The sequence below is a fragment of the Phoca vitulina genome, unplaced genomic scaffold (assembly GCF_004348235.1).
Source record: "Phoca vitulina isolate PV1807 unplaced genomic scaffold, GSC_HSeal_1.0 scaffold7, whole genome shotgun sequence".
Taxonomy (NCBI): domain Eukaryota; kingdom Metazoa; phylum Chordata; class Mammalia; order Carnivora; family Phocidae; genus Phoca; species Phoca vitulina.
This window is the reverse complement of record NW_022589710.1, coordinates 42,771,111-42,783,720: the sequence shown is the minus strand read 5'-3', so window position 1 is coordinate 42,783,720 and position 12,610 is coordinate 42,771,111. Positions and strand designations below refer to the sequence as shown.

The window sequence follows — 12,610 nt, the reverse complement described above, 5'->3', positions numbered from 1 at the left end:
ATTTACTTTTTGGAAATATGCCTAAAGCAACTTCTATGCAGGACTGCAAGGGTCCTAGAACATTAGGGAAAGTGACCTTGGAGTATCAGGGCAACACAAAGGTAAGACCTGAATTCCAGCAGAGAAGGAATAAATAACTGGAAACTAACAAGTGAAGGAAGCCAGCAATGACATACAAGAACATTGGCTTTTTCTTCTTTCTCTAAGACTTCTAATTCATCCCTAACACTATGTACTACTGACAGTATCCAGTGCTACTATTTAAACACTGTTCCTGCTATCTGTCTAAGGTACAACCAGTACCACCAAAAAATACCTGGACAAACGTCTTAAATGTTACCAGTGAGCCAAAGAAACAGGTCGCCACCAAGAAAATACTTTAACTGTTGAATGTTAAATCATTACAAGTACAATTTTTCTCTTGATGCCTAACTACATCAGGTTTTATCTCAATCCAGTTTAGGTTATGTAAGACTGTTTAAAATATTTCTGGAAAAGTTTGAAAGACCCTTAATTATGTCTACAGTCTCACAACATTGTTTTGACATCAGGGAAGTTTATTAACTTCTAAATGAACTTACAGAATGAAACTGGTAAATCATTGCAGAAAAGTATGTTTACAATATTTAGTCCAATCCCCTCATTTTACAGAAGAGGAAATGAAGCCAAAGTAATATTTTATTTATTACATTGATGGGTTACTAGGTACACAGGGTTCATTTTATCATGCTTCTTTCTACTTTATGTGGACACTGAATATATTCTTTCGGTGTAAGAAATATTTTGCAGTTGGGAAGGAAGGAGGAAAAGAAAGGAGAGAGGAGGAAATCAAAATAAGAAACAGAGCTAGGAAAATGAAGTTGTTGATCCAGAGAACCAAAGCAGTAAGCGTGGGAGCTGGGGCCAGATATCCAGAGCAATCTGCTCCCTTCCTGGCATCTTCCATCACACTGTACTGCCTCATGACCCAAGTCTGGGTCAAGTTAAGTTAAGCTACAATTTTCTCTGTCCAACTACCATCTAATTGCCCAGAGTTCTACCAAATCAAATTACCAGTCAAGTTGGAAATTTCTCAAGAGACATTATTAACACCACTCAGAGAACTAAACAAAATCAGAAAGCAACCTACTTATACTCAAAAGAATTCTGAGTTTATAAAAGAAAGTAAACATTTTAGAAAATCTTTACCCAAGAAACAAGAGCACCAGCAAGCAGAAGGAAGTTTTAGCATTTACAAATGTTCAAAGTTAACCCAAGTCAAATCTCTGAAAATAACCATGAAAAGCAAAGATTTGCTGCACAGTATTTTCATTTATTTAATTCATCCAAAGTCTGTTGAGCCCCAACAATGTGGCAGTGGTAGTCTGTGGTTGATAACATGGTGGTGGAAGGGACACCAACAGGGAGTCAGGCTACCTGGACACAATCATGGCTTCACTGGGAAACTGCTGAGTAACCTGATATAAATTACACACTCTCTCCATCCTTCAGTTTGCTCATCTAAATGAGGGTGTTACTAAAATCCCTTACTTGTAAGTCTATGACAGGAGATTGGTTCTTCTACATCTGAGAGATTTATAAATAATTATAAAATCAAAAACCCACTTCAAAACATCGACTTTCCCATTACTTTGCCATGTGTACTCTACCTGGATATTGTAAAAGATAAGTAAGTGTGTTTCAAACTCAGATTCTTCTGAGAAGAGTTTAAAACTCAGATTCCTAGGGAGCACCTGGGTGGCTCAGTCGGCTAAGTGTCTGCCTTCAGCTCAGGTCCCGATCTCAGGGTCCTGGGATTGGCCAGTGTCAGGCTCCCTGCTCAGTGGGGACTCTGCTTCTCCCTCTCCCTCTGCCCCGCCCCCCTCCCTGTTCATGCCCCCTCCCTCTCTCTCAAATAAATAAAATCTTTTTTAAAATTTTTTAAAATAAAAAATAAAATAAGACTCAGATTCCCAGGACCCAGTTCAGACCTATGAAACAAAAATATCTTGGTGAGGGGGATCCTTTGAGGATCAATATTTTTCTAAAACACCCCTAAGTGATCTGATGTTCAGCCAGGTTCAAATATCATCCCTACATTGGGCAATTCAATGACCCAGGATTTTTCAGATCCAAGAATATAAAAAAGGTTAACAGGGTCTGGGTGACTTAATGAATAATTAAGGTTTTCTCTTAAATAGATTTTTAATGTGACCAATACATTTTTCACATACACCTCCAATCCAAAATGTGAATGTGAAGGATGAAAAACTAAATTAGAAAGTCTGTTCCACTCAATAAATAAATCATGCCTTGGGAAAGTACAACTTCTCACAGTTAATGACACAGAAAACATGAAAAGAAAATGAAGAGGATTCTGAGAATGTAGGCTTAAGAAACCCACCCATCATTACTCCTATGTCAGAAGGTGACCATCCTAAATGGCATTTAAAAGTCGCAACAACATCATGGACATAATCATCCCACTTATTACTCGGAAGTTTACCCGAAAGCTCCATTTCTCTAGATTTGGCTTTTTAAATGTCAGCATCTGAATCAACACAACACAGTCCAAGCAAAAACTTCACACTAAAAACATCTGACATGAGTAAGAAACAACAAACAAGAGAAAGAAAACAAAAAGGAAAGCACTATTTGCATAATTTTTAATGTAAGTTTCTGTTGTAGACCTCTAAAAAAAGGTTTGGTTTTAGAGTTTACAACCTTGAAGAAACCATTACAGAAGAGGACTTCCATAGCAAATGTTTTGAATTGACCTTGGTTTCAAGGTTTAATCTTTACTGACACCTTGAGGATAGTGTCCTGCAATATTGGTTGTATTGGTTGTAGCCAATGGCTGGTCCACAGCACTGCGAATAGAGAACTAAGTAAATAACCCATGGTTGAAACGCAACCAGGATTTAGTCAAATGAACTAGGTTTAAATGATTCCAGGTCCTAGACCCATACTAAGCAATGCCTTGTTTCTAATAGATCGAACAGATGCAATATCCCTTTTATAGCAATTAACTAATATAGCAAATAACATGAACACATGCATACCCCACACACAAATTTGTCATAAGTAAGCAAGATATATTTCCAATATAGAAACCAAATGGCTAGTAGTCATATCTCTGAAGAACTACCACAATCGACAACTTTGCATCTAAATTAAACCAAAAAAGAGTCCCCTCCTACCACCTAAAAAGTAAAAATCAAGTTCCCACAAACCTGAAGGAAGTTTTCCTTTCAACATAATACCAAACATTCTAGTAGAAATGTGTTTGGGTTGCATGACCTTTACATTTCCTACCAACCTTTAATAACCCATTGGTTTATAATCTCCTGAACAACATAAAAATAACTGAATTTAAATTTTAAAAAATTGTATTGTTTTCCTGTGTCTTAAAAAAGCAACTCACTGTATAAACATACTTTAGTCAACTTATTAATAGCACCAACATTTATACATTTTGTAATTTATTTCCCCTCCAAATGACACTGTCTTTATAAGACCTAAAGATAAAAGAAAAGGAGCATTCACTATGGACCACAACCATGCAAAGTAAGATATCAAATGCCTCATTTACTTTATCTAAATGCATCTTCATAATGACCCCACAAGGTACTATCCTTCCTCCCACCTTTTTTTCTTCTTTTTAAAATGAAGAAACTGAAGCTCACAGAACTCAAGGTCACACCACTAGGAAGTAGTAGAGTTGCAATAATTTTAACCTAGGTGTGATTCCAAAGCTCACATTTCTATGAGCTTGGCATTAGGGTTTCCCAGCATGGGGTGGGTTAAGAAGGTAATGATGAATAAACATCTTTCTATTCTGTATGCTTCACTAATTGGTTAGCCCTGTTAATCTCTTTTTTCTTTACTACAACTTAATAGGCATCTCTGTTAGAGAAGGGTTATCTAAGCATTCTCTTACAAAGCAAAGGATTAAGAAATTTGATACTCAAAGCAAGATTAGTTTGAGTTCTCTATAAGGAAAGAGACAAATTTACCATATTGATCATCCAGAAATATCTAGTTCAACCTTGCCCATGTGATTAGCAGAGATCAAACACAGTCTTGCAGAATACACAGAACCCAGCAGACAACTCAAATATTTAGTGAAACGAATGAACATTAACTCATTTTCCTTATTAATATGTAATATAGTTAGGTTAAATTTTCACACATGTGCAAGACTTAAAAAGGTGTATTAATAAGAAGCAGTTATTCCCTCAAATTCAACATGTGCACAAATAAAACTTACGTGCCATAGTTCCCTCCTATCCCTATTTGAATTAATGGCATTAATGTCTTTCTATACCCAAGGTCAAAACGCAGTCATCTTTGATTCTCTATTCCCCTTCTAATTCTATATTCATTCAGTTTCCAAGTCATTTTTACTCTTTAATCCCTTTGCTCAGTCTCACTCAATTCTGAGGGTTATTTTCCCCGCTAGATTAGTGTCCTCCTTACCTTTCTCACAGAGACAGAAATACCAATCCCCCCTCCCCCACCAGAACCTTGAATCTGCCTTCATAATAATGCATCTGGCACACTGGGGCAAGACTCATAATCCCAAAGAGATATTAATTTTACAACTCCTAGCACAAATTTTTTCATGATTAAATTGCCTATGATTCAACGTTCTAAAATCTGGCTACATCCAGACTCTTCCCAAAATCTTACCTCAATTACTCCATGTAAGTCACCTATGTCCCCAAGCTCACTGGTTCTGGTTGCTGTTCACCTTCTTCAGCTCCTTCCCTTTGCTGAACGTAATTCACCACCTGGAATGTTGTTCTTCCTTTCTGCTTTCCACATAAAACAGTCCTACTCATCCTTTAAAACGGAGTTCAAAGACCACCCCTCCGCCAGTCCACACCTGGCCTCGAGCCTGGAAGTAATCACCTACTCCTCTGATTTCATATAACACTCTATTTGCACTTCTCTTTTGGAAATTGACACTTAGATTATTACAGTTATTTGTGTACATCTTATGTCTCCTACCAACTGCAAACATCTAATACATGCATACCTCTGTATCTCCCACAGCATCTAGACCAGATCTTGTACCTACTGTGGGTTCAAAAACAATCAATTGATAAATGTCACACAAAGGCTTTTACCTCAAATGAGAATATATCTCCCTCTGCATTGCTTAGGCAAACTTTGCATTTAAAGAAAACCAAATCGGGGGCACCTGGCTGGCTCAGTCTGTAGAGCATGCAACTCTTGATCTCAGGGCTGTAAGTTCAAGCCCCACACTAGGTGAAGAGATTACTTAAAAATAAAATCTTTAAAGTAAACCAAATCGTATTTTTCAAGTATGACAAACCTAAGTTCCTTGAATTTTAGAATTAGAAAATCAGAGGATATGAGAAGAAAACGATATTCATTTATCAGTCAAGGCAGTTTAGGCAGAAAACATTTGTCAAGCTGTCAACCATCAGTCAACCCTACACAAAACACACACACACACACACACACACACACACACAGGCAGCACCCCTAGCATTTAACGAGAGGCCTTACTTTTCGGTAGACTATCATATTTGGAGAACTCTCCTCTGGGTCAGCGATCCCCACTGCTCTTTGATCCCCAGATCCCTGAGCCATCCCGGATATCTTCACTCACACTGCAAAAATAAATGAATAGATCGTTAAGACATGAAGATATTATATAAAGAAAGCTCTACAGTGCAAAGAAGTATCTTTTGGCAGGTGATACAAAAATAAAACATGATGAATTTATTTCTCCTCATTAGTTTAAGCAGTATTTTAAAAAATGTTTAGGGGACAACTGGGTTCTTGTTATCCACATACATTAGTCTAATCCCAAGCAACTTATTCTTTATTTTCAGCCCAGAATCATGCACCCTAGGGGTGAGCTTATGCCAGTCCTACATAATCTTCTGAAGACAGATGAAGCCAACCATCTTGATGTTGATTTCATCTTACCAAAGCTCACTTTCTGATTAACTCTATGCATTAAAATCTGAACAGTTTAGTCACCATACATTACATCATTAGTTTTTGATGCAGTGTTCCATGATTCATTGTTTTCATATAACACCCAGTTCTCCATGCAATACGTGCCCTGCTTAATACTGTATGGTGACTAACATAACATAAAAAAATATCTGAATATTTTATCAGGGAAATGCAAATCAAAACCACAAGGAAATACCACTTCATACCCACTAGAATGGTCATAGTAAAAAAGAAAAACCTGAAATAACAAGTGTTGGCAAGGATGTGGGGAAATCTGAACACCTGTACCTTGTTGGTAGGAATGTAAAATGGTTCAGTCGCTATGAAAAAACAGTTTGGTGGCTCCTCAAAAGTTAAACGTAGAATTACCATATTACCTGAAAATTCAACTATACCCCAAAGAACTGAAAACAAACATTCAAACAAATACTTGAACACAAACATTCACAGCAGCACTATTCACAATTGCCAAAACATGGAAACAATTCAATGTCCATCAACTGATGAATGGACAAGCTAAATATGGTCTATCCCCACAATGGAATAAAATTCACCCAGGAAAAGTCATGAAGTATTGATACATGCTACAGTATAGATTTATCTTGAAAACATTACGCTTAATGAAAGAAGCCAGACACAAAGATCACTGCGATGGACTGAATGTTTATGTCCCCACCAAAATTCACATGTTGAAATTCTAACCCCCAGTGTGATGGTATTAGGAGGTACAGCCTTTGGGAGGTGATTAGTGCCCTTATAAAAGAGACCCCAGAGAGCTCCCGTCCACCATGTGGAGACACAGTGAGAATAAAGCCATCCATGAACCAGACACCAAATCTGCTCAAGCCTTGATCTTGGATTTCCTAGCCTCCAGAAATATGAGAAATAATAGGTCATTCCCAACCTTGCTGTTATTAACACAGTTTTCTAGGTGGGAGATAAGCCAGCCAATCTGTGATATTCTATTATAGCAGCCTGAACAGACTAACACAGTCACATACTTGTGATTCCATTTACGTGAAATATCTAGAATAGGTAAATCTATAGAGACAGGAAGCAAATTGGTAGCTACCAATAGCTGGGCGGAGGATGGAATGGGGTTACCGCTTAATGGATATGGGGTCTCCTCTGGGATAATGAAAACATTTTTGAACTAGATAGGGGTGATGGATGCAGAATGTTGTGTGAATGTGTTAAATGCCACTGAAATGTATGCTTTAAAGTAGTTAATTTTATATTATGTGAATTTAACCTCAATTAAGTAAAATGAATATTTTTAATTTGACCTTTTTAAAAAGCATGAAAAGATATCAGTGTAACAGTGACAGCATATGGAATTTTTGAGAAAAGAAGTTCAGTGCTTGGTATCACCCTATATTTGCTGTGCTACTTCGTACAAGTTAAATAACCTATTGGGTTCTCTTTGTTAACTTCCTTTTAAAACAAAATGTTGAATGCCTGCTGTGTACCCAGAACCATGCCAAGGCACCTCCCTCTACATTGCTCTCATCAGCAAAATGTGAATTCCACGGAGTACTCACAGGGACGGGTCCGATAAACTGAGTATAAACGTATCATATAAAGCCAAAGAAGTCCTATACAAATGTTACCACTAAGCTAAGAGCCTGCCTGGGTTATTTGCACAAAATTCATAGGCTTTTCAACAAGGAAACTTTTATAAATACCATACTTGACAGAAAAGGCCATTTCAATTCAAAATAAAAACTCAGGAAAGATTTTATTGTAAAATAAGTTGGTACCAAAGGTCATTCCATAAAAGCCAATTTGGGTGGGAGATGGGCAAGAGACAGGAATTTGTCATTTGTGCTAAGAATTTAAATGCCCACAGTATACCATTTGAATGTTGCTTGCTTTCTTCATCATTTGTGAATTAAGATGCGTTTTAAAAGTCAGATTACATGAAGAGATAAAGAACATCATTCTCTTATCTCCACTCACTGTAATGTCAGGGTTTACATTAACATAGTGCTACATGGAAACGCTGATTATTAATTCCCATCAGTGGCTTTTAAAGTTAAATGAACAATACACTGTTTTATTTTTAAACAGCTACTTATTTGCCTACTCCTTTGCCTGAATACAGAATATGACAGAGCATGAAAAACAAAAATTGAGTCCATTTATGTCTGCTCATTTATCTATGTAATAGAGCCATTTGGGGTTTCTGGCTTTATTTGTAAATGAACACTCGGACTTTAATGAGCATATTATCTCCCACCTAGAAAACTGTGTTAATAACAGCAAGGTTGGGAATGACCTAGGAACAATCCTGCCGGCCCTGCCTTCGCCTTTCCCTGGCTGCCCCCCGCCCCCTACAGAAACATTTCTGGTGTTACAACAGGCTGAGAGTCCAGGACCGGGACTTCAAACTACCAAGTGCTGGCAGACAGTCTCTGTGGTAGGAATTTCAGTGAGTCTCGTATGTAGTAGAAAAGCTTCTATTTTTGGTTCCTCTAGCAGCTCATTTTGAAACTCAATGTCATTTAACTTTTCTGTGTCTAGAAAGAATCATTTCTAAAATAGTGACCTAACCACTTTCCAGCCCATGTGTCAACAGTTGTTACAGAAACAGGGTGCAAAACCTACACAGGTAAGGAGGCTATAGTTACATTCATTGACTATGAAGCTACGGTTTGTGACATTAAAGGGCTAGATTCTCATTCATTACAATACAGGATGAAATATTTATTTTTACATGGAATACGATAGAAATGAAATAGGAATATCTTAAATTTCATGGTAGCGAAAACCCAAAAACTTCTTCATGTTATTTATATGTAGTGCGTGTATATGCACACAGGAAATAATTCAGGGCCTTTTATCTTAATATCTGAAGAATGTGAATGTTTTCCTGAAAGCACACAACTAGACTTCAACAGAAAGAAAACACATCATGTCTTACAGCTAACAAAGGGGAGAACTGAAAACGTGTTAAGAGCTTGAGTTTTTAAGTCCCCAAGAAGAGACAGGTAGCTCAGGGGTTACCAGCTGGCATCTGTCATCAGACAGATCCACATCTGAATTTACGCTCCCCCACTTACAAGCAGTGTGATCTGGGGCAAGTTACTTCACCTCTCTGTGCCTTTGCTTCTTTAGCTGTCACCAGAGTCCCCGCATAGTGGAAAGCCTTCTGAACTGAGTGGCCTGGTTCCCCCACCTGATTTGCAATTAAGTGTCAGAACCAGGTCAAGCCACAGCCTCTCTGGACCGCAGGTGGACAACAGCTGTAAAAGCCTGCATCTTCACTATTCCTTCCCGCTCGGTCCTAGAACCTCAGAACTTCACATTTCTAACTTTCCCTCAAACGCTCATCAGAATGTTCCATACCACCTCTCTTCACTCAACACTGCCCATATCCTAGCCCGTGTTCTCTGGTCATGGCAGGGCTCATGCTGAACTTGTCAGAGAATCACAGAACTGTTGGAACAAAGCATCCCCTCCCAGACTCAGCATCCCTCCCCTTGAAGTGATTTCTGTAATACCATCACCTACCACCAGGTGCGGTGGGACTCAACATTTCCTCGAGCAAACGCACTGAGCATCTGCGCAAAAGGCTGCATGCTAGGCCCTGGAGACATAAAGATAAATCAGACACAGATGCTCTCATTAAAGTGTTCCGAGTCCAGGAGGGGGTTCAGGCATGTCCACAGAAGCAGGACATCGCAACGTGTGGGTGTTTAGTTATGCTGGCACAGGGCAGAACCTGGCAATGGAGATCAGAGGAGAAGGATGAATAGGAGTCTGGGGGAGGCAGCAGAGGCCATTCCAGCCTAGGGGACAACACAGGCATGGCCCTTTGAAACCCCAGCAGCAGTAGGCACCCAAGAGAAAAAAACCATGAAGACAATCTGATCTCAAGAAGATTAAGTGGAACAGTCAAATGTGGGGTTAGAAATAACAGGGCTTCGCACCTCTCTGTTTACTCATTTATCAGGGATCTCTACTAAAGGCAGTTCTGCTTGGGTGGAGTCTCTGTTGGTGGGGTTCACCCCTCTATACCCAGCACCTAGAACAGGGCATGACACATAGTAGATAGTCAAATATTTTTGAATGAATGAAGAAACTGATAAGATTCTACCAAGATGCAGTGTACTCCTTCTGGAACATTCATCGGGATAACAAGCCATGAAAACTGCCCCACCAAGGCGGCTCTTTATTGACAAAGACCTATGTACGAAATCACACTTTTCCACAGGGTTTATTGGTATGGGTCAGCCCTGAACTCAGGAATCCACGAGCTATTTATTTACTTATTTGAGAGAGAGAGAGAGAGCGCACTGGCCCAAGTGGGGGGTAGGGGCAGAGGGAGAGGGAGAGAGAGAATCTTAAGCAGGCTGCACGCCCAGCACGGAGCTGACATGGGGCTCGATCTCACAACCCTGAGATCATAACCTGAGCCGGAATCAAGAGTTGGACACTTAACTGACTGAGCCACCCAGGCACTCCATCCATGAGCCATGTAGATAAGAAGGAATATGTGGGAGGATGGAAAGTATAGTGAGGAGAGACCCTGTGAATAACAGAACAATTGAGCGTCTCTGACTCAAACTCTGATTAGTAAATCTTCTGCAAATCAGGACTGCAATTTACTCCATGTTGTGTGTGTAGCTTGCAGTTACAACAAATACCAGCTGTTTCCTTTGTAATGCCGGCCCCTCCGGAGCAAGCCAAGCCTAGGGTCCAGCAGATAACAGTGCTGGGCCCAGCAGGTAGAAGGACCTCAGTGTGCAAAAGAAAGGGGCTTTGAAGTCAGGTCGGAAATAGCACCTCGGCTCTGGCTACACCAAGCCTGCTGGGTAGCCTCTGACAACTGACTACCTCCCCCATACTCCCCCCAACTTCCAGCTCTTCACCTGGAAGATGAGAACCCTCATCTTTGCAGAGCTGTTTTTGAAGAGGAAATAAAACAAGGCATGCAAATTCCCTAGTGCAGAATGAATGCAGCAACTGACCAGCGGTCTGGTTTCATGAAATCCCAGGCCACCAGCATCAAGATCGTTGGAGAAACGCTTCCCCCACCTCAGGGATTCAGAGATGAAGCCATCAGCTGTTTAACAAGCTTCTCCGGTGATCGTGACTCACAGCTAAGAGTCAGACCACTGCAGTGACACTCCAATACCACTAAGATCACCATCACATGCAGCTAAAAGCCTTCAACATCATGCCTGCCCCTCTTGGTGTCTAGCTCTCAAAACCCTATTCAGGGAGATATCTTGCCGGAGAGGTAATCAAAGCCTGACTGTAACATAGTCTGAATATTTGTGCTGCCAAATAAGAATCTCTGTTATTTCCTCTCCTCCATATTGTATCAACTTCACATTGTTTGCCTCAGCCCATTAAAACCCAGTGGAGGGGCGCCTGGGTGGCTCAGTTGTTAAGCGTCTGCCTTCGGCTTAGGTCATGATCCCAGGGTCCTAGGATCGAGCCCCACATCGGGCTCTCCGCTCCGCAGGAAGCCTGCTTCTCTTTCTCCCACTCCCCCTGCTTGTGTTCCCTTTCTCGCCGTGTCTCTCTCTGTCAAATAAATAAATAAAACCTTAAAACAAACAACAACAACAACAAAAAAGTGGATTTTTTTTTTCTGACATCAGCAATGTTAAGCACTTCAGGAAAAAAGATTTACAAGATGTGTGCTAGCTCAGTAGTACAAGCTTGTTTATATAGCTCTAATCTGACTGAGTGGGCAGGAACCTCCAGGGGGAAGAAGAAAGAACAACATCTCTGAAGAACAAATATCTCTTTCTGTTTAACAGGTCTGCCAACGTGACATATATAGACCAACTCAAAGTCCAGATGCTCAGTGACACAGCGAGAGTCAGCTTCATGTCCCACACCAACGATCTTAAAGCAAGGTGCTAGAGCTCAAGTCCTAGGGGCCAATTTTGTTGGCCATGCCAAGGCACCCAGGATTCTACTGGGATATAGTCACTTGATCATTTCAGGACATCAGTTAGCATTCGGTGGTTCCCAAAAGCTGGTCCAAGGACCTGAAACGGGCTAGCAGCCGCAGAATCACCTGGGCTTGACTCTAAAGATACACGTCCCCGGGTCCCATGCTCCAGAAATTCCGATCTGGTAGGCCTACGGTGGCCCTATACTTACTTAGCCTCTCTGAGCCTTGGTTTCCTCATCTATAAAATGGAACAAATACCAATCACCGGTATCAGGAGTTCTCAGCCTTGTCTACTTCTCAGAATTGCCCAGGGAAGGTGTCATAGCAACTCCAACAGGTGACTATTACTATTCCCACTCTACAGATGAGAAAACTGAGGCCCAAGAACATAGGCAACTTGCCAAAAGTAAAGTAGCTTGTCAACCAGGAAACTAAAATCCAAACCCAGGACTGACTCCAATGCCCACATACTTTCCAACTTGTCAGTCTTGGTCTCCAGTGACCTCACGTATATAAAGTATTCAAAACAAAATTTTGTATATTTACAAAATTTAAGTATATGCTTAAATATAAAGTAGTTAGCACCTCTATATTACATATAAAGTTCTTAGCAGTAGGTACCTCTGGTACGTAGTACAACTGGCACATAGTAGGTCCTCAACAGATGTGTGGTTCCTGACTTCCACTTCCTAGTGTATTGGTGAAGCTAACTTCCCCATA

The 12,610-nt window shown here is 40.2% G+C and overlaps 1 protein-coding gene across 12 annotated transcripts in view; it reads right to left on the bottom strand.

Moving 5' to 3' along the window:
• RGS6 (regulator of G protein signaling 6) overlaps positions 1-12,610 on the bottom strand; it is a 546,094-nt gene that overhangs the window by 515,646 nt on the left and 17,838 nt on the right. For all 12 annotated transcript variants that reach the window (XM_032405486.1, XM_032405485.1, XM_032405495.1 and 9 more), the window contains exon 2: positions 5,518-5,621. In XM_032405486.1, coding sequence (XP_032261377.1) covers positions 5,518-5,601 — 84 coding nt within the window. In that variant the 5' untranslated portion in view covers positions 5,602-5,621. The remainder of the gene's footprint in view (positions 1-5,517; positions 5,622-12,610) is intronic.